Source organism: Psammomys obesus, unplaced genomic scaffold (genome assembly GCF_907164565.1).
Source record: "Psammomys obesus unplaced genomic scaffold, mPsaObe1.curated_primary_1811, whole genome shotgun sequence".
NCBI classification, from domain to species: domain Eukaryota; kingdom Metazoa; phylum Chordata; class Mammalia; order Rodentia; family Muridae; genus Psammomys; species Psammomys obesus.
The window spans coordinates 21,221,367-21,246,222 of record NW_026585895.1 but is presented as its reverse complement, the minus strand read 5'-3'; the positions used below and the strand labels follow the sequence as shown (position 1 = coordinate 21,246,222).

General features: G+C 37.7%; 1 protein-coding gene across 2 annotated transcripts in view; it reads left to right on the top strand.

The window, feature by feature from the left end:
• Gca (grancalcin) overlaps window positions 1-20,996 on the top strand; it is a 48,909-nt gene extending 27,913 nt beyond the window's left edge. For both annotated transcript variants that reach the window (XM_055600876.1, XM_055600875.1), the window contains 7 exons: window positions 604-771; window positions 9,604-9,673; window positions 14,517-14,560; window positions 14,826-14,973; window positions 17,897-18,010; window positions 18,344-18,402; window positions 19,224-20,996. In XM_055600876.1, the coding sequence (XP_055456851.1) occupies window positions 634-771; window positions 9,604-9,673; window positions 14,517-14,560; window positions 14,826-14,973; window positions 17,897-18,010; window positions 18,344-18,402; window positions 19,224-19,250 (600 nt within the window). In that variant the 5' untranslated portion in view covers window positions 604-633 and the 3' untranslated portion in view covers window positions 19,251-20,996. The remainder of the gene's footprint in view (window positions 1-603; window positions 772-9,603; window positions 9,674-14,516; window positions 14,561-14,825; window positions 14,974-17,896; window positions 18,011-18,343; window positions 18,403-19,223) is intronic.
• Window positions 20,997-24,856: the final 3,860 nt, after the last annotated feature.

The window sequence follows — 24,856 nt, the reverse complement described above, 5'->3', positions numbered from 1 at the left end:
CTGGCTGCAATCATTGTTATTTTCTTCTGCTCACTGTGCTTTTCAAAGAAAAAAAAATACATCTCTTGTCACGGCGGGTGCTTCATCTGGTGATTTCCCATGTTTAGACTGTAGTTTCACTACGTTAAGCACATTTCTGGAAAGGTGCGTCTTAGTTTGCTAGAGAGGGAGCCCTAGGTTTTACTTTCTGTTTATGCTTGCTTTTAGTTCTGATTAAAGTCACACTTACATTCTTCTTTTCAAGCAGTGGTTCTCTCAACCCGTGGGTCAAGACCTGTTTCATGGGGGGTGGGCCTAATACCATCAGAAAACAAACATATTTACATTACGATTCATAAATGTAGTCAAATTACAGCTCTGAAGTTGCAAAGAAATAATTTTATGTTTTGGGGTCACTACAGCATGAGGAACTGCATTAAAGGGTCACAGCATTCGGAAGGTGGAGAACCACTGTTTTGGTCACTTTTGTGCATGTGTGTGTGTGTGTGTGTGTGTGTGTGTGTGTGTGTGTGTGTGTTCAGGTGATTTCTAATAAATACTTTCTTTCAAGCTAAGTTTTGTAGGCTAACTTTTCATTACTAACCTTTGCTTTTCACTCAACAGTTTGGAAACTTCAGTGGTCAGATTCCAGGAATGCAAATGGGCCAGCCAATGCCAGGGGCCAGTCCCAATATGTTCTCTGGGGGTTACCCTGGGTACCTGGCGTACACTGACAGCTACTCCCCTGCGGATGACTCCATGTGGACTTACTTCACAGCTGTTGCTGGGCAGGTGAGGTGACAATTTCTTTACCAAATACGAGTGAGTAAATGGTCACTATCCACTTAGTGTATTATTTAAAATGTGTATAAAGCTTATGTCTTACACATGTAGGGTAATACTGTTCTTAAGATCAAAGATGAAGTTAGTCATAACTGCTTCATTTTTAAAAAATGTCTGTTGGGTTTGTTCTTGATGATTTCACATGTAAATAATGTGCATCCTTATTAGAGCGCATAGTCTCCTCCCATTATCTCCCCAAATTCCCTGTAAGTCCCCTTTCCACAGGTATGACCTTCATCGTTATTATCATTATTTTGAGACCCACTGAGTTTAATTGGAGGTCTTCAGTTTCACTGTTAGAAGCGTGTAAGAAGGATGGCTAGCATATTTCTCATTTGACTGAAAAGGACGATACTCTCAAAGTGAGGAAAACTGATTCCTCCTGACAGCGTGCTCGCTTACTGTGATGAGTGAGTGTTGTTTGTCCCTTTCAAGATCATGATAAAGTGTAATTGCAAATGTGGTACTGTTGAGCAACAGTGGAGTCCTTAAGAGGCAATTAGAGTGTAAGGGTTCCATTGCCTTGGCAGGATGAATTTGAGCCCTATGGATGGTCTGAAAATAAGTCACTCAGAGCCCCTCATTCTTGATAGACATACTCTTTATCCTTCAGACGTTACCTTGTCTTTATGCTCATCAGTTACACAGAGAAAAGCATGTGGCCCTCTCCACAAACAGCCTGTACCTTCCTGGCTTCCAAAAATGTGAGCCAAAATAACCTGTTTTCTTTATAGATGTACCAGTTTTGGGTGTTTGGTTATAGCCACAGGCACTGGAACATAGGACATAATTATACCCCTAATTAAATATTTACTGCTTATCTTCTCTGGAATTATGTTTTCTTAAATATTTATTATTTTAATTTGTGTGTGTGTGTGTGCGCGCGCGCGCGTGCGCGTGTGCATGGGTGCGTGCATGTGTACATAGGAGGATGCCGAGGGAGTCCAGAGATATCTGATTACCTGGAGTTAGGAGTCGAAAGGAGGTGTGAGCCACTTACCTGGGTTCTGGAACTCAAACTTTGGTCCTCTGTAAAAGCAGCAAACGTTCTTAACTATCACTCTAGGTCTGCTGAATTATATTTTTTATTTTAAAATGATTTCTTTCAATATATTTCACATAGAGAAACACCCTACTCGCCTTAAATGACTTTTAAATAGAAAACTAAGTCAATTTATGAAAGAAAAGAATATTCACAATTTGATTGAATGCATGGAAGGTTTAGAACTTTTTCAGCATTGGCATCAATTTCATCAAATGTAAATATGTATATCCCAGTTAAAACATAAATATATCAAATGATGTGAGAGGAACCAACTTCCACTGCCATACATTTATTCAAATTGAGAAACCGCATGTGTTCTGACAGCTGAAGTTTTATCATTTTTAGTAATAAATGGTTTAAGCTGATAGCACGCTTTCTACAAAGATTACAAAAATGATCATGTTGAGACTTTTCTATTTTTTTTAAAACGAAAATAAAAGCAAATTTTATCTTAATGGTGTGACATGCTATTAGCATATTAGTCTCTAATACTTTGAATAAGCACTGTAAGCGCGCAGAGCAGCTCAAGCCTGCCAGTTCAGGTCCGTGACTTCTGTATGAATTGTTATTGATAATCCGTGATCACAGTGGCATTGCCTTCACTTTCACTGTTAATACATTAATTTTACAACAATTTTTTCTTTTTAAGTAACTTTATAGTTCTGTCCAATAAAGATGGAGCGACATTAAAGTTGCATGCACCTGCTGTTGTTTGAATATGAACACCCTCACAGGCTCCTGTCTTCACACCCGTGGTCCCCAGCTCATAGTGCTGTTTTGAAGGTCCGTAGACAGAGGGCGATGGGAGTGTGGCTTGAAAGCTACAGACCTGCTCTGCCGCTCAGAGCATTCTGCTTCCCTTCCTGATTTGCTGAGATGGAACAAGCCACGCTACCACGTCCTCTGCCATGGAACCAGCCCAGGTCACCGTGTCCTCCTCGCCATGATAGACCCTGTCCGTTTAAACTGTTAATCAAAGTGAAACCTCTAGTTTTTTAAGTAGCTTCATTCAAGTATTGTGGTGTAGAGATGAAGTAGTCTATACAGTCTTATACTTATTTTTATTGGTTTTTGACTGCATTTGGTACAAAAGAAATATTAAATGAATATTTAGAACTAGAAAGCATACAATTATGACTTTATACATGTGTATAGCATGGAACTATGTGCACATGTTTAAGATCATAATTATTTTACCTATGGATACATGTACCTATATACAATCACCTTTATATTGTATAAATATGTGTCTGTGTGCCCATCATGTTTCCTAGCTCATAAATCCTTCCTTTAGTTAGGGCGTAGAAGTTAGAGTTTCTATTCTGTAAGGCAGATCATAGGAACCCTGTCTTCCCTTGCTTTCAGATAGCCATAAAGAAATTCCATATCTTATTTTGTATGGTGATTTTTCACTAGATCCTCAGTCCCAAACAGTCCTGCTGTTTGCTGTGGATGCGGTGTGAGATGTGGGTGTTGTGGATGATATGTGAGAACAGCAGAGGAACACGCCTCTCTAAGCGGAGATGTGAAATATGAAAAGATGTCTCTTTCTACCAAATACCACTTGAATCAAATTTCCAAATTTTTATTTTGCCTGTTTTCCTCTCTTTTGCCCTTTTAAAAATTAATCAAAAGTTTCATCATAAACTGTTCTATTGAGAGTAAATATTCCAGTATGAAGCATATCATAATATATTTCATATATGTAAGTGGATCTAAAAGTCATAGAGTCACAGTGGTGCCTTATTTGACAACAGTATTGTGCTCTGGAGTGTAGAATGAGCAGAGAGGATGAGACCAAATGCCCACTGTCACCTTTGAGTAAATGCCATAATGACCAAGGACCTTACCATAGGTCCCACCTCCTATTTTCATCTGCCTGGGGACCAGAGCATTAACAATTCACCTCTGGTAGACATTCAACCCAAACACACTACGTTCTAGGTGATAGGGATCTTTTAAACTCCATTTTAATCTTTTGGACCTCGGCCTTACATGTGGTTCATTCTTGACTGCAGCTGTGTGGTGGCAAAGTACAATATAATATTAGTAATGGAACCCTTATGTATAAAAAAAAATAAGCATTTGAAATAAAAGACCAAGAAACTTAAAACTTGATTCCTGAATTCAGGATATAGTAAAGAGGGCTGTGCTGACTAGTTTTATGCCAGCTTGACACAAGCTAGAAAGAAAGTTACCTCAGATGCCTCCATAAGATCTGGCTGGAGGGCACTTTCTTAATTAGTGATTCAAATGGGAAGGCCATGGTGGGTGGTGCCATCCTTAGGCTGGAGGTCCCGGCTTCTGTAAGAAAGCAAGCTGAGCAAGCCAGTAAGCAGCACCCCTCCGTGGTCTTTGCAACAGCTTCTATCTCCAGGTTCCAGCCCTCAAACCCTGTTTGAGTTCTCGTCCTGACTTCCTTCAGTGACAGTGAAATGGAAGTGTAAGCCGAATAAACCCTTTTATCCTCCACTTGCTTCTCAACATGTTACTTCATCAAAGCAATAGTAACCCTAACTGAGACGGTGGTGCAAGTGGCATTTTATGTTGTAGTTGACTAGGAGAGAGAAGAGGGTGGGAGAGGGGGATGAACATGTGACCACATGGCCTTATATGGATATTCCACTAGCACAACAGCTTTTTCTATTCCGTTTTTATTTTTAACAATTATTGGGGTGATGGATGCTAGATTTGTTTCTATGGGAAATAACAGGATGGTTCATGGTGCATTCAGACTGTAGGCTGGAATTTCAGATAGAAGACCACATCTAAATCTGCAGCAGGCTATCAAATTGTGACTTAGAAATTGTAGTTGTTTCTGGGATAGAGTCGATGAAAATGATCAAGAATATGAAAGAAAACAGTGCCCTAGAGATTCAAATGATGGACTGATGACAAGGAGAAATTCTCCTTTGGTTTCAACTACAGTCTGTCTCCACGGTCCTCCTCCCCCCATCTTTTTGTAGCAATGGGAGATGTCCTGAAGTGTGTAGCATCTCATAAAACACAACAGCTTACGTTCTGTTCTTCACTTGAGTGCTCTTCAGGTCCCATATTCTTAGAACAGAGGCTTTGTACAGAATTACTGTATGTGACCCTTGATTGGCTACTCAAGCCCCATGGACAACTTTTTCTCAGTGTGTGGCAGAAGCTGGAAAATCATAGCTATAGAAAATATCTGTTTGTTATAAGATAAAACAGTCATGTGGATGGAGTTTCTTTGGGGTGCTTTATCCAAATAAAGGCATTACTAGGGGACTGATAAGATAAAGGTACTTCATGATCCAAATTCAAACCCTGGGATCCACGTGCTGGGGGGAGACGGTGTTGACTCCATTCCAGAAGTTGTCCTCTGACATCCCTGCATGCTGCGCACACATTTCACAACATAAAAAAGTTAAAACGTAACCATAATTCTAAAGGCCTTGTTAGAAGACAGCCGTGGCTCTTTCAGTTCATTATTCTTCCAGCTTGGAAAGGGAGCGTGAAGTTTGAAGGTGCAGCAGCCATTTGTGTGGCTTGGGGAACAATGTACTTGAGATAAAGGCCTGTGGGTGGAGACTGTGAGAGATGCAGGGGTTGACGGCACAGTTAAGTTGCCATGTGACCTTGTACTCAGCACCAGATTCCCTTTATGAAGCAATAAACCCTTACTGACTTTTGTCAATTAATTAACTAATTGTCTACTTTAGACAGGGTCTCACTACATGTCCCGATGGCCTTAAGACTCAGAGGGCTCCACTTGCCTCTAGGATTTTATAAGACTGTTCTGCACAGCAGCATGTCAGCAACGTAAGAAATGGTGAAATATTTTACCTCTGTTTTCTTTTGAGTCTGTGGCTCTAGCGGGGGCCCTTGCCTCTACAGGACATTTGAGGTCATAGTAGCTACATTTCAAGTGCTCATCTGCAACCCCAGCCAGGAGCTGCTGTCACAGCAGCTGAGGACTAGAGTACAGGGGTCGCCATCTAATTCTCTGTCCTCAGTTGAGGCTTTACTTTGCTGTTTATCTGCTGTAGCATCACTCTTCACCCTCACAGAGTACCCACACTTCTCATTTCTGCATCAATTATGCTGTGTTTCCCTGTAGCCTCCAATGTCACTTGATGTAATCTTTGCCGCACTGTTTTGTCTTCTACCTCTGAAGTGCAATACTGTAATGACAAGGAATTTGTGCTGCACTATTGTAAGTGGCAATTAATATTTACTATTAAGATATCTTTTATTAAAGTTGCTGTTAATCCTGAACAGCTGTATAACCAAATCACCACACAGACTATGATTTATATAATTAACCTAGAACACAATGCTGGGCAATAGTTACTCCATCCTAAACCTCCAAGCCCTCATAGTTTCCTAACATTTAGATTTCCCACATTATACTTGCTTTTAGTGAAACCGTAGGTCCCGGTCATTCTCCACGGCAGTCCAAGACCTCTCTTCCAGCCTCCCTCTCCCAGCCTCTGCCTCCCATTCTTTCCTGTCCTCTGGCTCCTCCTCTCTCCACCTTACTCCTCCCTCTCCATTGCTCATCATTGTGGCTGGTTTTTATTTTGTCATGTTTACACAAAGTTGAGACATGTGATGCTTAGGAAAAGTATCACAATGCAATGTCTGGATTGAAACCAGAGAGTGGGGGGAGAAATCAGCATTTGAATGAACAAGGGTAAGGTGTATACATTTCAAAAGAGCATTATACCAACACTGCACACTGTTTGATGTCTGGTGTATTGAAAGGGATTCACATTCAGTGGGTGGCTCAGTCGGTGTATGTTAAATGAATGAGTGTACCTACCAGTCATTTGTTCAAGTTTCTGTACATTTGCATCATAGTTATTTTGATGACTTTTCCATGAAACTAATAGAGTTTTAAAAAAAACACTTTATTTTTGCTGGCTATCTTTTTGAACACGTGATATTCACGTGTAGCTTGAAAGGTTGTTACCGCTTTCTTTTGTGTCCTTTATTCCCCCAGTCTGTACCACTCTTTCTTTTTCTGATAGTTCTATAATTATGTGATGAGGCTCATAATCCTTCAGGGATGTACCAATGGTGATGATGATCCCATCCCAAATGAGGTGGACCTAGGTCCCCAGCTTGTCCTTCTCTGAGTGTCACTTACCTCTCAGAAGGGAATCCTTAGCTGTGTACCTTTTGTGGGGGTTATTTTTGTTCCTTGAAAAGAGGGTTGATGCCAAAAAGGATCAAGAATCTGAAAGAAAACAGTGCACTGGAAATTTAAATGCCTGACTGATGACAGGGAGAAATTCTCTCTTGGTTTTAGCTACTGTCTGTAACCATCCTCCTCTCTTTTTAGAACAGTGGAGGATGTACTGGGGTGGGTTAGCATTTCACAGAACATGGACAACAACTTACATTCTGTTTTTCACTTGAGTGTGCTCCTCAGGTCTCATTGCTTTTCTAAGAACAGAGGCTTTATACAGAATTACCCAGCCCTCTTCCTAGATTCAAGGAACATGGCAGCTTATCTCCCACTGACATATGCAACCATGTTTGCTTCTCCGTAATGTACTAAAGACTGATTTAGAATTAGAAAAAAATATATGTGCGGTGTATGTGTATTTCTGCTTCATATACTTTGAAAACATAGCAAGTATACAGCGAAGCATCATAGACCTCAAGTGTATTTAGTAAGGAAATTAAATACACCCTTTCTCTCATTATCACTCATCTTAGTTGCCATTGAAGGTTCCCTAATGTCACTCCTGTTGTAACTTTTAACTGTGTCTGTATCGTTAAGTGACTTAGGGTCAGGCTGGGCTAAGACACGAGAGATTTTTGTCTTGGAAGTACAATTTAAATGTGTTTTCAAAGCTAGTACTCAAATGTGATTCGTTTAAAAGTCACTTAAGAACACTGTGATGAGCAAAAGCTCATTTTTTTCCAGCTTTTAAGGGACTGACCCTGTGCTTGCACATGGATCTCATTAGCCTTACTTTCATATTGACTCTGCTTACACATACAAGCCCCGTTCAACCTGTCTGATGACTTCGATTTTGTAGAATATTAAAATTCAGTTGTCCTGGCTAAATTTTCTTGTTTATAGAGGATAATTGGGTCGAACAATGTAACTTGAAGGAAAGGATTATGTATGTAAATGGCTTTTCTATATCTCTCCGAAAGCTTCATAAGATAAAGTTTGCAAATAGGCATCAGAGTGCAGGGGAGTGCCTGCAATCCCAGCTGCCCAGGGATTTGAGACACGCCTGCCTGGGCAGCATAATAAGATCTCCATCTCCAAGCAAAATTAAAATCGAAACGCATAAAATTTCAAAAAAATTGAGGAAGTCAACAGATTTCTGCATTTTTCCAGTGATCACAATACTCTTAAGTTTTTAATTTTACAACTAGTTTCGCTCCAAAAAAAAAAAAAAATCAAAACTGTATAACCTTCAAAGTTTGTCTTTTATATTTAGAAGTATTGAGTTTAAAAATAATGATAGCCTAACTGGTGGGCATGGTTGAGCTTGTATGTGAATGTTACAAAAGAGGCTCGTATGGGGACAGAAAACATCAGACTGTACAGCCCTTATTTCTTATAATTTTATTGCATTGTTAGAAATTTTCCATATATTCATGTGTTTTTATGAAAGTTTTAATTGCATGTTTTCTGGTCATTCAATTCTATGTATCATTGTGCTGTCTGAATAGTGCATTGATTTGTTAGTGGGGGAAAAAACTGGCAAGGCTTAGAAGTTCTTACTAATTTCATTCTCAGCTACAATAGTATTTTCTCACTTAAGAGTTAATGAGAGAAATAATTATAATTGTTATCTTAAAAAATCAAAAGATGGTAAGGAAGCTATTTTCTTTTCTTTCCTTTTTGTTTGTTTGTTTGTTTGTTTTTCAAGACAGAATTTCTCTGTGTAACACTCCTGGTTGTCCTGAAATCACTCTGTAGACTGGGCTGTCCTCGAACTCACAGAGTGCCTCTGCCTCCTGAATGCTGAGATTAAAAGCTTGTGCCACTATCCAGCCTGGGAAGATATTTTCTAATCATTTATTTCTAAAAGTCTAATATTGTGCAGTGGTTGACCATACCTGGGGTTCAGTTTGTCCTCTCGCGGCAGTGGCCTGGCTGAAGAGCGATCAGATCTGGGTATAGAACACTTTAATACCTATTTCCACTTAGAATACCTCAAGAAAATATTCATAATTCATGTTTCTTAAAACATAATATTGGCTTGATACAGTTACTTCAGGATAGACAATTATTGGTAATGTCTACTTGGGTAGAATGTAACAGAAAGGCCTTCTGATGTCCGTATCATTGGAGAAAAATTTTTTTTCTAACCCAACCTCACTCTTAAAAATACACGCTTTTTTTTCTTAAATCCTAGTTTTAAAAATAACTATAGAGTTTGTAATTTGGTAAACCTCGTCCAAGCACAGTGATGGGAGTGAAAGGTGCACGATGTGCTGTCAGGGCGCAAGGCAAAGGTGACCGTGAATAAAGTGACAAGGCGTTTTCCATTGTGTCAACTCATGAGAAGACAAGAGGACTGTGTGGCCTCTCAGACCCAGAGAAGAAATTCACCAGGTTCCACCGTCTGCAATGTGCCTTCGCTGTCAACGTTTATCTTGTGAATTTTGTGGGGTTTGCTGTCTTGAAAACTGAATATCTCTAGGTAGCCCCCAAGCAGCACTCAGTTAACATTCTTAATGTCCTTTGGTACCATTGCGCATTAAAACCCTCGGTCGTTCTTTTCTTGCAGGATGGTGAAGTGGATGCGGAAGAACTTCAGAGATGCTTGACGCAGTCTGGAATTAGTGGGACTTACGCTCGTGAGATCATGCGTTGTTTCATCTCCCCTTTTTTGTTGCTTAGGGTATTAGAAAAGGAAATCCACTTCTAGCATTTTAGTCCCCCACCTTAAATATTAAAGACATTGTAAGCTCTACATATACCAAGTTTAAAGACTCAGATAGTTCTGTACGTATTGCTGTGAAAACAACTGTTCATTTACTCTCCTGACTTTCAGCATTAACTATTCAGGAGAAACATTTTTAAATGGCTGTAAGTGGCTTCTTTAGAATTTGCTTTCAGACCTCAAAGTGTCATAAAGTGTCATAGCTTTAGCACTGCATTGAAGCTTCGTGATCATCAGTTGATATTCTGCTGTGAGAACTGAGGAAATGTCTTCCAACCTTAAAATCACTTTATCCCTTCATGTGAAAAATTTCCATCCTTTGTCCTGCTGATAGATGTACAATAATTTAGAGATCGTTATGAGCATTTACCTTTTATCTGTTGTCTACATGTCGCTTATAACTGTGTCTTGTGACAATGTATGGCTACTTTTCTTTCTTATGTAGCCTTTTGTTTTTTCTAAAAATTCACAGTGTTTGCAAGTGATGCAAGTAAAGAGCTGCTGGAATGGCTGCTCCAACAGGGGAAGATTTTTATTGTAGATAAGGGAGAGAAAATATCCAGAGGCATCTGGAAGATCCAGAGCAGAGAGACAAGGAAAGGCAGGGAACAGGGCCAGGACTGTCTGCAAGAGAAGGAAGAATAGTAGAAACTAGCAAAAGAGGGAATAATACAGAATAGCATGGGTAGGGGGTGGGGGATTTGGGAGTGAGGGTAGAGATAACAGGATGGGAGGGTAGGAGGAAAAATCTTGTCATTAGATAGAGAACAAATGGGTATCTGGGAAGGAGAGAAGGGATAGAATGCTAGTGTGGGGTCTTGGAAAGTCATAATATGTACTTGTGAAGAGGCACTGTAGGTGCCTGGAAGCCAGCATGGACTTTGACTTGCAACCACAGGAGTATGTCCATGGAAAGCCATATGGCCCTTCTGCCAGAGGCAAGGGAAATGACTCCTTTTGGCAGATGGGAACCTGTTTCAAAAGCTCATGAGGCATGCAGATTTTTATCTAATGGCCAGAAGTCCTTCAATAGAGCAGCTTGAGCTAAGCCAAGACTCATTTCTGGACATACACATTGCCTTTCGAAGTCTAGGGAATCAGCGTTTCCTTTGACCTGACAGCTAGGTTTTACATCCCTCTGATATGCTCTGTGTTTTATGGCTGGGTCTCATTCTTTCACCACCATTCTGCAGTTCTTTTGCCTTCCTGAGTTGTATCTCTGTTATTATTTATTCTGCTCTGTTGTCTAATATTTTTAACTCAACCTATTATTCCATTGAGATCTCTCAAGTAGCTTTTAATGAAAAAGTACATGGATTAGCATCAATTTTTGAGACTTTTACTCTCTGAAGATGCTTTCATTTGTCTCCGTCCTTGAGTGGCTGCTCATCAAGGTGTGGAGTTCTCCATTACAACCCATTTCCACATAAAATTCAAAAAGCATTCCTTCATAGACCAGCGGGTAGCATCCACCTAGACAGTGGCAGGAAAGAGACTGGGGCTGTTAAATGCTCCCGCCATAGACATTCCTGCTGCTGTTTGGCTGTCGTTTTCACACACATTCTCAAAAGAACTTCTGGTTTGAGCTTCCATCCCCTTAGTTTCTATCTCACAAGGTGTGAGATGTGCTTTTCCTCTCTGGATGCTCAGGGTCATTGCGTTCCTCACAGGTACTTGCTGCTCTGACATTTCACAATATAGGTGCCCTGTAGCACTGCATGGGGGAACTGAGTGGGTGTGCTCAGTCATTGGAATCCCTTGTACTTTTTTGCTCTGGGAAATTTTCTTCAGTGATGTTTCTTCTTTCTGTGATGTGCGTTATTTGGACTGAGTCATCTGTTCTCTCTCTCTTTTAGAATGTCAGCTTTATTTTATAAACTCTTCTGTGTCTTCCATTTCTGATGGTATGTTTTATAAGTGCTAAGAGCCTCTTTTTTTCCCCCAAATGCTATGCTTTCTATTTCTTTTATCTCTCTGAAACTATTAGAATGCTTATTACATAACCTTCCTCCCCCCTTCAAAATTGTTTTCATTCTTCTAGCTTATTTAATTATTTTCCTTGTCATTTCTTGGGTGTCTGATGACACTTTGTTGCACCAAATCTCATGAAAATGCTGAGCGTAAGCCCGGGTCTGGTTGACTGTGGGCTTCCTATTAAGGTGAAGCTGGGCAGTGTCCCTGTGGGATTCAGTTGTCACTGTCATGGGAGATTTCCTCTGTTTCCTTAAGGATGCCTTTTCTGTTGTTCTCCTTAGGAGGCAAAACACACTTTCAGGGTTCTTAAGTAAATTTTTAGGTAATTGGCTTGTTTTCAGTAGTTAGTTCATTCCCATTGTGCCTAGCATCCTAAAGTCCAGAAATATCTCAATAAAGCAAAATTCTTGCTGGGTGAGAGTATGGGTCTGACAGCCATCGAACTGAATAACATAGAGAGGGGACTGGGTCTTTGCATGCTCTTAAAGTAGCCCCCTTAACTCAGTTCTGTTTTTAGCTCCACCTTCACATACATGTTCAGAAGCTGCCAATTCTTAGACATTTGGCATCTTTCCCACGGTAACTAGGTTGTATCTCAGCAGTTCTCTTTATGCGTAAACATTAAATAGCCATATCTCTCGACTTTCTAACTTGAAAAGAATGTTATTTTCATTACTCCCTTTTCCTCTAAGAGGTTAAGCCCCCAACCCCCAATCAATTTACTCTCCACTCCGGTGGGTTATGAGGAGGGAGTTCATTTTCTGGATGAAAAGTTTGCCTCACCACTCTTTAAAAAATATTTCAACTTTAAATGCTCATTTTTTTTATCCTGAGATTGAAGATATGCTTATTTGTTGATTTAATTTTAATTTTTGTTTGTTTGTTTTAATTTGGTTTGGCTCTCCCACTTCCTGAATGTGAACCAAGTTAACCTGTCAAAAAGATGGCTACAACATTTTCTCGTGTCGTCCCCCCAACATCCAGTAGTTTACTTATGGAGAACATGAGGCCCCGGTGTTGGTGCCTCTACGCACACACTACCTTTATGGGCCTGGGAAACCCTCTTTGGCTCACATTTCTTTATGCTTGTGTTAAATGATGTAATCCACTGTCACGGTTAATCGTCACCATAACCACATCTGGCTTTGGGGTCAGCTAGGACCCACACCACTGGGTGAATGTGTTAGGACAGTACTCTGAGTCACAGTGTGACACTACCTCATGGGCTAACGTCTGAAGAAAAGGAGGAAAAGGGGCGAGCATTCGATTTCCTTTGCTTCCGACGGTAGACAAAAAGTGACCAGCCACCACATGCTCCACTCTTTGGGTATTTTATACATCAACGAGGAAAGGGACGCACCTGCCCTTTATTGTTGCCAGCAGGGTATCTTATCACTTTTCTTCAGGTGTTTTGAAATTTATCTCACTTAGTCGGCCTTAAGGATTTCAAAGTGTTATCAAGCAGTATAAAACCAAGTGTGTCTAAATTATCTGTTCACTCATTGATATCAAGGAGCTAGAAGAACCTTGAAAGCTTACCTGAGATTTGCTGGCATATCTCCTATTTTAGAAAAAAAAATAAGCCCAATTAGATGAATATAATTGTGACAAATTTGGGAGATTTAAAATTTTTTCTAGTGGCTTCATTGTAAATAAATATGGAAGTGTTAATATTTCTAACAACCCTTTTGTTTTTAATTATTTCTTTTATTTATAATACAACTACAACATTTCCACCGTCCTCCTTTTCCCTCCAAACCCTCCCATGTACTCCCTCCTTGCTCTCTCTTTCAAATCCATGGCTTCTTTTTTCCATCAGTTATGTCACACACATATATGTACATGCACATACATATGCATGTACATAAACGCACCCTTCTCAGTAGTCTGTATAATGTTGCCTGTATGCATGTTTTCAGGGATGACCAATTGTACTAGAAAACACATGGTTTGCTCTTCCCGTGGGGAGACTATTTCCCGTGCTCTCTGCATTCCTTAATTGCCTGTAGTTCTGCTCAGAGATCATTGCAGAAAAATAGGGGAAAGATAGTTAAGGGCCAGAGAATCGGGGAGTTTTCTTTGAGAGTGTGTGTTCCAGGAATGTAGACAATACCCACAGGACCCCCTTCTGAAGATGGTTTGTGTTGACCTTCCTTCTCCCCTTTTTCAAGTGGCTCAACCTTCCTCACTGAATCTAAGCCAGCACTGATTCCCCCACCCTCCTCCCCACAGCTCCTTACTTTTTGAGTCCTTTTGCTGTAGACCAGAGCTGAAGCTGAGGAAGTGTTGTGCTTTCTTTTCTGCTGTTTCACTACAGGGATGCTCATTGGTCTAGACTGTAACATTTAAGCAGGTGCTGTTTTGACCCCTCTTTGCCTGTCTGATGGCCTCTTGTATGACTTCCTCGCATGTTCTCTAAGTTCTGCACATTTCCTGACTCCTGGGTACACAGCAGATATACTCTCCTTGTCTCTGGTGTTTTGAAGACTGAAACCTGGTTTCTTCCCAGGCTCCTGGCAAAGCCAAGTGCCTGTAATGTATCAGCTACTTTGTAACTACTTACCCAGTACTGGCTTCAGTAAGTGTGAGTAGTTTGGAGACAGTAATTTTTTATACATTTTATTTTTATTTTTCTAAATACTTAACAGTCAAACATTTATTACTTGCAGTGATTCTGTGTTGTTTGTCATTTTAAAATATTTTCATAAAGTGAAGAATGTCCTAATGTTACATAGATAACATTGAGAAGACTTTAGTATTCAAATATTAAATATGTTTTTCAGCCTTCAGTTTGGAAACCTGCAGAATTATGATTGCCATGTTGGATGTATCCTTGAATAAAAATAGGAAAATACCAAAATTTAGAGTTGTTGCTTTCTAAACATTAAACCAGTTGTTAATTTCATAGCTAACTGTATCTTGTAAGGTCTTATTTAAAGTCCACAAAGTTTCAGTTTGACACAGAAATTTTTTCGTAGGCTGGCTCAGGCTAACTGCATGAGAATTTGTACTTTTCAGTTTGCAATTTGGGGTACAGGATCAGATAAATTATCTCAGCTACCGAAACTTATTTTTATTAATAAAACTGTCAGAGAGACTACACAGGAAAAATGGGATTCAGTGAATTCAAGGAGCTTTGGGCAGCTCTGACCGCCTGGAAGCAGAACTTCATGACTATTGACCAAGATCAAAGTGGCACTGTAGAACATCATGAGCTGGGTCAAGCCATCGCTCTGATGGGTAAGACTATTAACATTTCTTAGAATCATCGTTTTGATGAAGTTATGGCTTTTTATACTCATAAAAGATTTATTTATTTTATTTTATGACTTTGAGTATTTGCCTGGAAGTATGTGTGTGTGCATATAACTGCCTGGTGTGCTAGGAACCCAGAAGAGGGTGTCAGATTTCCTCTGGAGTTACAGAAGGTTGCGAGCTAGCTACCATGTTCATGCTGGTAACTGAACCCAGGTCCTTAAGAAAGAGTTCTTAAGTACTGAGCCATATCTCCAGCTCACAAAATATGAACCTTAATTGCTTTAATTTGCGAAGTAATAAAGGACTGTTTTCTGTTAGTATGTCCCTTAATTTAGGCTCATAGTTGCTGGTAAATCTTGATCACAGACACTAATACAATCTTATTACTGTTATTTCTTCACTTTGTGGTAGCGTTGAAAATTGAATTCTCAGTCTTGCATATGTGATACCAGCACTCTCCCACCAAGCCCTGTCTCCGTAAATTTATCTGAGATTTCTTCCAAAGGCAACCTTCTATTCATTCTGAATTCCCGGAGTATATTTAATTACCATCTCTAATGTTAGCATCTGCCACTTGCATTCCATTCTTTTGTAGCTCAGTGGATTCTTTAATCATGTATGAAAGGCTTGTCCCTGTCAAGCACAGGTGTGTCTACTGGTATCTAGCTTTTCAACAGAAAAATAATTTTTGTTTTTCTTCTTTGTGTAGAGCACATGAGATAGGTGCTGGAAAACTTCAAAGTGGGAAGATTGAATATCAGATTAGTTTAAAAGATAAAACTATTTTCGTTGTACTTCTTATAGGCTAAGGCTCTTGGTTCACTCTGCAAAGAGTGGTAATGTACAATGATCCTTAATGTGCTACCAGGTAATGCAGTGGTACTTTCCTATACTTCCTCTCTTTTACCGCTCCCCCACCCCTCCACCAGAGAGATTCTCACTCTGCTCGCTCTATAACCCAGGCTTATCCAGAACTCACTGTGTAGCCCAGCCTTGCCTCAGATTCACTGAGATCCTTCTGCCTTGGTTTCCTGAGTATCAACTTGAGTCATGCTTTAAGTAGTTTTCTTAATTCTTCTCTTCTATTTTTTTTTGCATTTTTATTTATAAAGAAAATGCACATACATGAAAATTACCTGTTCAAAAATTAAATTCTGAGCTCAAGGCACATGGGCTTAAATTATAGGGCAGAGTTCAAATTAGTGATTTTTCCCCCCAATTTAGTTATATAAATAGATACTTTATTTTAGTATCCAGAGAAAATCCTGGCCATATAAACATGCTCAACTGTAGATCCTTAATAATAATTGATTCGACTTGGTCTTTAACAGTATATTTAAAAAAATAGTTTAGTTTTTTTTTTTTTTTCCAGAAATTAAACAGGTGAGCCAGGCAGTGGTGACTCGCGCCTTTAATCCCAGCACCCAGGAGGCAGAGACAGGTGGATCTCTGAGTTCACTACCCAGTGAGTTCCAGAATAGCCAAGGACTACACAGAGAAACTCTGTCTTGAAAAATCAATAACAAAAACCAAAACAAAACAAAGATAAAATTTAGAAAATTGAAAAGCCTCAAAGAGTCCAAGCAGGCCATGTGAATGAAAGAAAGGGTCATTCTGGGGCCTGCCAGAAGGCTTAGTGGCTAAAGCAGGCACTGCTAAGCGCAGTGGCCTGAGTTTGATCCCCAGGGCCAACGTGGTAGAAAAAGGGACGTGACTCCTGCGGAGCTGTCCTTCGACACCCAAACAATTGCTGTATTACGTGTCCCCCCCCCCTCAAGTTGCAATCAAGAGTTGAGTTATTCTGGACTACTCAAACTTGACACCTTTGAATCTCTTTAAATTCATCCAGATCGTAACTCACTAGAAGGAGGCTCAAGTGCACTTTCACATAGTTGTGTTAATTTGTATGTGTTGGTATGAATCTTAATTTGTATTTACTTTAAGCACGTTTTCCGGGATAGACATATATGTATGCATATATATAATACATATACATATATGATCATACATGTATTCTATATACATGATTTATTTTGTTTTGTGGTGTTGAGGATGGAACTGGGGAAGTGGTTTGGATTCCCCTAGCCCTATGGATTATATTTTATTATAACTATAGGAGTTTTTCCTTCTGGTACTTATTTTTATCTCTGGCTGGATTAGTGTGATATTTTCTAACTCTACTGCTCCACTAATGTGTAGACCATACTGCATCATTCTCCCAAGTTATGTGTACATGCCCCATTAACTCTATTAGGGTCATGCTAGAAGTGTAGGAAATAGAACCCCCTAATTTGAATTTCTGTTTTATTCATTCTTTGTAAACTATGGTTTGAAGAAGGGATTATTTCCACCACTTTTAAGAAGGTTAATTTTCAGGTGTTCTTAAAACAAAACAAAACAAAAAAACCCAGACATTCTATCAGAAGTACAGCAATGGAATGATAACAAAGATTAATAATAATCCTTCCTTTGGTACTGCAATACTGAAGTGTTAAAATCCGTGCATAATACCCCCCCAGGAATAATTTCAGAATAAAATATATTTAAATGTCAGAGAAGATAATTATTGTCTTTCTATAGAATTGATTTTGTTACAGAGTTAGAATTGTATCAGCTCTATTCCACTTGCTGGAATTATTCATGAATATTATGTCTTACTGTTTTTGATATTAATGTTTTTCTAATATATCCTTTTGAGGGCTTCAGGTCAGTGGTAGAATGCTTCTCCTTCCCATGTATGCGCCCTTGTATTTAAACCTCAGTCCTGCCAAAAATAAATTGAATATGTTTTGTATAGAAAGAATTTTGAAAGTTAATCTGTTTCATGACTTTATTAATAGCAGGGGTTTGGGTAGTTGACAGTATTTAAGTTTGAAGGTTTGAATGTGTCATTCTTCTTTCGTAGGTTATAGGCTGAGTCCCCAGACATTAGCTGCTATTGTTCGGCGCTACAGCAAGAACGGCAGAATTTTCTTTGATGATTATGTTGCCTGCTGTGTGAAGCTTCGAGCCCTGACAGGTACTGAGCATTGAAAAGTGGACTCAATTCATGAGGCTTTTCTTTCTTTTTCTTTTTCTTTTTTTGGTGAATAGTGTCTGTTTCTTTTAGAAAATTTACAATAGTGTTTTCGCTTTCTTAATCACTATGATATCTAAATAGTGTTAAGGTTTTAAAACATGAATATAAATAGAGAAACATCAAAATCACTCAGTTTTAGAATATTTTCATGCTTCATTTTCTTAGAATATTAGGACACTTACGATACTATCAGTCTTAGAACCAGGAGACATTAGGTATTGGGAATCAGTGGGCTCCAATTATAATTCTAAAACGTAATTTTTGTGTGTAAAGATTTTTTTAGGCGAAGAGACCACTTGCAACAAGGGATTGTAAACTTCATGTATGAGGATGTAAGTATTCTGAACACACCATAACATTTGTACTTTGTTGCTAGTTATTGAAAAAATTAAGTGATGGGACTATCAAGGTGATTGAGCCTATAGACCATTGTCACCAATCGGATAATCTAAGTTCTAGCTCAGGGAAAAAGAAAACATTCTCTGAAAATTTTTCCTCGAACCTCCACACATGCTCTGTGACATGAAGTCATGAGCATGTGTGTGAGGGCACACACACATACACACACACACACACACACACACACACACACACACTCTCTCTCTCTCTCTCACTCAATTAACCAATAAATATATAAATGCAATAAAAAGATGAAAAACATTAACTGATTCAGAGCGCAAACACTGAAAATAACTTATTTGGTGGCCACATTATTTTCTATATCTTTCATTAAGGCGAACATGAGGTTAATGTTGATATACTGTAAAAATCATATGACAGGTGTTTGGTAGTTTATTTTCCCAGTCATCTTAATGGTAAACACTAACCATTATGTTTAGGAAGAGCTGTTAACTTGTGATTATGTTTCCTAAAGGAGAGAAGTGAAGCTGCTTGTTTTTCATTTCAGAAACTCTCCATGAACCCAGTTCCATTTGTCTTTAAGTTGAAGCTGTACCAAGTGCTATTTCATATGTGCCTTTATAATTTAGGGGTTTTGTTTTGGGTTTGTCATATTTCTTAATGGACAATATCAGATCCTACTTACTGGCATGTACATGTTTGCATTAAAGAGAAGTTGTCATGGAATATGGTTAATTTAAAACAAACACAAACCATTTGTTGTCGCCGTGTGATAATGCTGCTTGTGTCTTAGTTTTTGCAGGGCACTATGACAATTTGAAAGCCTAGCATTCCAAAGGCGGAGACATACTGCGAATCCTTCTGCTTCATTGAAACAGACTGGACTACCTACAATTAAAAGCCTACGGAACTTTTTTGTACACCTTCCTGTGAAAGTCCCGCCCCTTCTGTTATTTAACCTTAAAGCACAGTTCAATGCAATAACTTTTTTTTTTGGGGGGGGGGATATATTATTTTTGGAAAACAGTGCAGATCTATGCACACTCTGAAATGTCGCTAATGATATGTACCTAATTGATACTAGCACACCTGAGCCTTAGTTCTTAACAATAAAAGTGGATAGGAATGTAGTCACATGACATTGTCTATGAAGCCAAATAATGAAAGTGTCTGTATTATCTAAAGGCTACAAGTTATACTTTTGAGTTTTGTTGTGTCTGTGGGTGTTTTCTGGGAGTGAGTCAGTCAGGGGACATCTGCGCTTTGTGCTGTCTTTGGCTTTTGATGACACCATCAGAGAACAGGGCACATGTTCTTGGCCTGTGAATAAGAAAACTGTAGTTCCCAAAACTTTATCCTCATCTGTGTCTGTCAGCCCATAGTAGTTGGGATTGTTTTACCTTTTTATGTCATTGTTTATTTTTCTACAGTATGTTTTATTGTCCTCTGTTTTTGTTGTTGTTTTATGTTTTGTATATTCTCTGTTTTTGTTTAACTTTTTTTAAAAATTCTGAGATAGGACCTTTCTATGTAGCCCAGTGGGACACAAACTTGAGGTCCTCCTGCCTTGTCCCGCATTGTGTACAGAGATTCAGGGCTCGCACACCTATGCCCGTCCTAAAATTTTAAAATGACGATACCTTCCCCTTCATTAGCGAAGGCATAGATAACCTAAATTTCTCTAGTGTCAGCATTCATTTATGTTTGTTCTGTTAAACCCAGGTGTTGCTCAGTTAATGACAGCACTTTCTAATGTTAAGGAAACCAAGTCATCTGCTATGGTTTAAATGTTCAGAAATTCTATTTTGGATTGACAGTATGGTATGGACATATTTATGGGTGTGTGTACCAAGAAGTGTTTCAATTTTTCCTTCCTTTTTTTTTTTTTTTCCCCTTTCTCCTTTTCTTCTTCTCTTGTGAGCTCTATAAACAGCATTTCTGGTGAAATTTTCTGTAGAGACTTTAAGTAGTTACCAGGTTTTTTGCATTACATTCTCTGGCTTGAGATATTAGAGTTAATTTAGTTTCTAATGTGGAAAACACCCTGGCTTTATTAATGAAGATTTGAAAATAAAAACAGTGAATTTTCATATATTTTAACTGAATATATTCTAGCTGAAGACAAATGCAAATATAATCTTAGTTTAGCTTATTACTAAAACATTTTTAAGAAAACTTTTTTTAATCAATAAACCTCTTTTATAAAAATAGAAAACTTAAAATCAGCTTTTACTTTAAAAGGTCCTAGAATCATTTTGACATTGATTACTATATAATTTGCTATCAAATCCACTTGGTCAGATTTATAAGAATAGCTCTATGAATACCTACACACTGTCCTTTGTTTGTTTCATTACCACATATTTGAAAACCTAAAAGGAATGTTAACTGAACCAGTGAATGTACCAAATCTGAAGCTATTGTAGAATAAAAAGAAGCCACATTATGTTATGAGTCATTGAATAGTGTACACTCTTATTGTATAAGTGCTTTTATTTGTACAGTAAACATGTTTCCATGTCATTTTGAGAATTTTTTAATAAACATTCAAATAGCTTGCTGTAAAGTTTTGTATCATACAAAATTTGTTACATGTATACTTCTATGAGATGCTTCAGTTCAAACAACAGTGCATTAATTCAGCTATTATCTAAAAGATTGCCAAATGATTAAGTGTCAGGTGCTGCACTTCTAATCTGAGTGGCAGTTTACACATTGTAAATTACATCAAGGGAGAATCAATGCTATGGGAATCTTGATTTGGTCCACTTTAAATGTATTTTAAGGACTGTGCTCATTAACCTATTTTAGGCATGCATTCAGAAAAAGAAAGTTAACAAATATATATTCAAGTTATATATTTATTTCCAGAAAAGGCATTTATCCTGGAAGAAAGTAGAATTTTATCAAGGTAGTTTAAACTCTGCAATTAAAAAAATAACATAATCAATTTGTGGTATTTCTTCAATTAAAATATACAAATCAAGTTCACTTGCAATCTTATGATATTACTAATTGGACAAACAAAATAAATACTATTTGTGAGAAATGTGCTTTTTTTTAATGTTTTTTTTATCTTTGACAAACTAAAGTGGATATGTTTTGTCTTGTTTTGTTAGCAGCTTTCTGTAAATTTTATAGGAATATGTTTTTAAAAATCTGTAAGTTGAATCCTCTGTTCAGAATCCCTGACTGCTTCCTGTTATCACATCCTTTTCTTAAAAGTGAAAGCACAGCCATGGCGCTCTTATTACTTTGGTACTTGCTTGAAAAGCTGTTATGTGTTTGTTTTGATGTAATCATGTAAGTAGTAAGTTAAACTTCCTCAAATCAATGCCTAAGGCTAATGTATCACTTAAAATATGTCTGGAGAGTACGTACATGATATCGGAGGATACAAATGGAAATGTTTAGAACGTCTTGTGGTGGTGAATGCAGACAATATTTTAAATGAATACAGTGCTCATCGTTTCTCATTTAGAACAAGGTCAAGACATCTCCATATATTAAATTTAAATTTCCTTGTAATTTATTACACCAAGAAGAAAACTTTTCTAGCAAAACACCTGGAGAAATCAGGAAATCCTTGTGACTCAAGACCTGTCGATCATTTGAACGCTAGGAAACCTGTGCTTTAAATCCTTCTTGTCTTTCTTTCTACTTATTTTTAAACATACTTTTCCCATCTCACAAAGAAAAGAGCGTAAGTTCTCATCATTTCTTTTATCTGAGTAGCTTCATAATACATGGCTCAGTATATCAAAACACAGGCTTGCTTTTCTCAGTCTGAACATAGAGTACGTAGACATAGAGCTTCTATCTCACTACCATGCACCACAATTAGAAAATGCACAGGGTTTTCGCCCACATGTTCTTTCGGGTGTGCCCCTTCATTAACATCAAGAAAGGATAGCATCATTGAATAGCTAAGCGGAGACCTATGTGAACCAGGAATGATGGGTTTCCAATTCTGATATACTGAGGGGTGGAGTTTAACATTTTCTCTAAGAGTAAACATTTAAATGTACAGATACATGCATGTAACCATTTCAATTTAGTTGTGTTGCTTATTGAGTTCTTATTTTTCTATGATTACTAAAATTTCAAAACGTAACTTGAAGAATGCAGATGTCATTGTTCTAGAAATATACTAACTAAATACTCGTTATTTTGGAAATTACAGGTCATTTAAAAACAACGTTAGGATTTACTGGACCTTTCAATGCAATTTAAATTCCCAGAGTTGTGTAAATTCAGACTCCCACAAATATGTCTAAGGATAAGAGATAATGATGTTGTGGAACGTTTCCAGGCATTTTGCCTTCTATACTTTGATTCTGATTTCACAATAAGTTTCACTTACAGAGGGCAATGTAATATGTTCTGCTGTCTTTATTAAGTTTGGTTTTTTTTTCATTTTTCACATGGGGAAAATATGCTTTTGGCTTCTTAAATTTTAAAAACGAAGCATGAAGAATCTATGCCACTACACAGACTATGTTGCGGTTGGTTTAGCACATGCCGTGCTAGAGTCAACAAATTTTGTTGAAAGGTTATTTTTGAAGATAGTGTGAATTTTCTTAAGTGACACAAAAGCCACTAGGGGAGAAATTAAGTGTGTGTGGAACTTAAGCAAGAGGAAATAATAACTACCTACTTTCACTCTTAAATGAAAGAGATGAGCCAAGCTTTCATCACAAACGAGCTGTTTTGAATGTACATCAGAGGCCGTGTAATCCTTCAGAAAATTTTAGCAAACGATAAATGTTTCGGTCATTTACTGCCATGGTTCTGATGGGGTGATGAGTAAAATGTTTTGAGTTTCTTTAAATTCAGATTTAATGCTTTTTTACCACTTAGTGAAGCTTGCTAGTGGTCTCTTGGAACTCAGGAAAATTGTAGCGCTGTTAATAATGTGACTTTTGAATTGATCAGCACCACCAAGCCTATAGAGTGTCTAGTACTGTACCTAATAAAATGTTGGATCTTAGAGTCTTTATTAAAAGCACACTAGCTAGCTAATAGGATTTACTTTCTTTTTCCCCCAAAATAAATTCTTTTACAAATTCTTGACTTTTTCATGTATAAATAGATCAGAAATATGTTTCATCCTTAAATTAGGTATATATATATATATTATATTTTCAATACAACTTGTATACTTCTTTCAGCTACCAAAAATTTGCAACCATTTACATGAAATTTACACTTTTCTTATATACAGTTATTTGTAGAAGGTTATTGCAAAACTAGTTGTGCAAATAGATTACACTGTCAATACCCCATACCAATCTTTGAGGAAAATATTGGCTAAAAAATAAATATTTCTGCACAGAGTATTTCAAAAGCATCATGATTCCATGCTACATTATGTGCATAAAGACTGTGAAGTAGTATGTGTTTTGGTTGATTGTTTCATTTAGTTTAAAGCATTCCAGATTTCTGTGTACGTGAGCTTCCTTCCAGCAGGTGACTAACATTTTCAAGTAATCACACACTTTTTTTTTTTTTTTTTTTTTTTTATCTGAAATGCAGTATTCATTGACTGGCAAGCCTTCTGGGGCAATATACTTTCTTATTAGAATTATAAAATGAAAATTTCTGCTGTAAAAAACTAATGTGCCTTTTGTTAAAATCAGTAGGTGCCTAGGAATAAATTAGGGATTTCTGGATATTTTTATTGTCCTTTTTTTTTTTTTTTTTGTTTTAACCACTTGGGAGAAGGGTGCCATGCCATTTCATTGCTGTTGTATCTCTGTGAGTCTTTGAGGAAAAATATAGAAAGCACTTTTCAAAACTTTACTGATCCTTCAAGTTTCCTCCTAGTTAGTAATAAGGACTGTAGTGTGGACTTTCCTTATGCACTCAGACACAGTACAAATTTGAATGAGAACTAACACACTTAAAATGTTCACAGTTGTGGTTATGCGCAATTCTAAGTTTTTAAATTGCATCATAAAATACCAGAGGAAGTCCAAAGAATGTAAGTTCAATATGTAAAGCCTTGAAATTACATGTGTACTAAGTGATTTTACTAACTTATAGTAGCCACACATGACATGAGTACAGTTTAGGAATTCAACTAAGTTTTGGCATAAATTTTTTAAAAATAATCTTATACACATTGCTACTTCTCATAATAAAAGTATTTATTTGGGGGCATTACTACAACATTTCTTGCTGTATATGTTGAAAAGTTTGATAATGTCTGCTAGTGTGATGGACTGGGTCAAGTGGTTATATAGTTTTATATACATTTATTCTCATTAATAGTAATAACACAGTAGTTTTAAATAACTTCCAATTAGTCGTCTCTCAACTTTTATGAAATAGTCAACAAAATAATCTCTGTGGTAGTTTTTTTTTTTTTTTTTTTTTTTAATGCTGTCATATGTCAGTTCATGTTTTTTATGGCTTTTCTTCTTC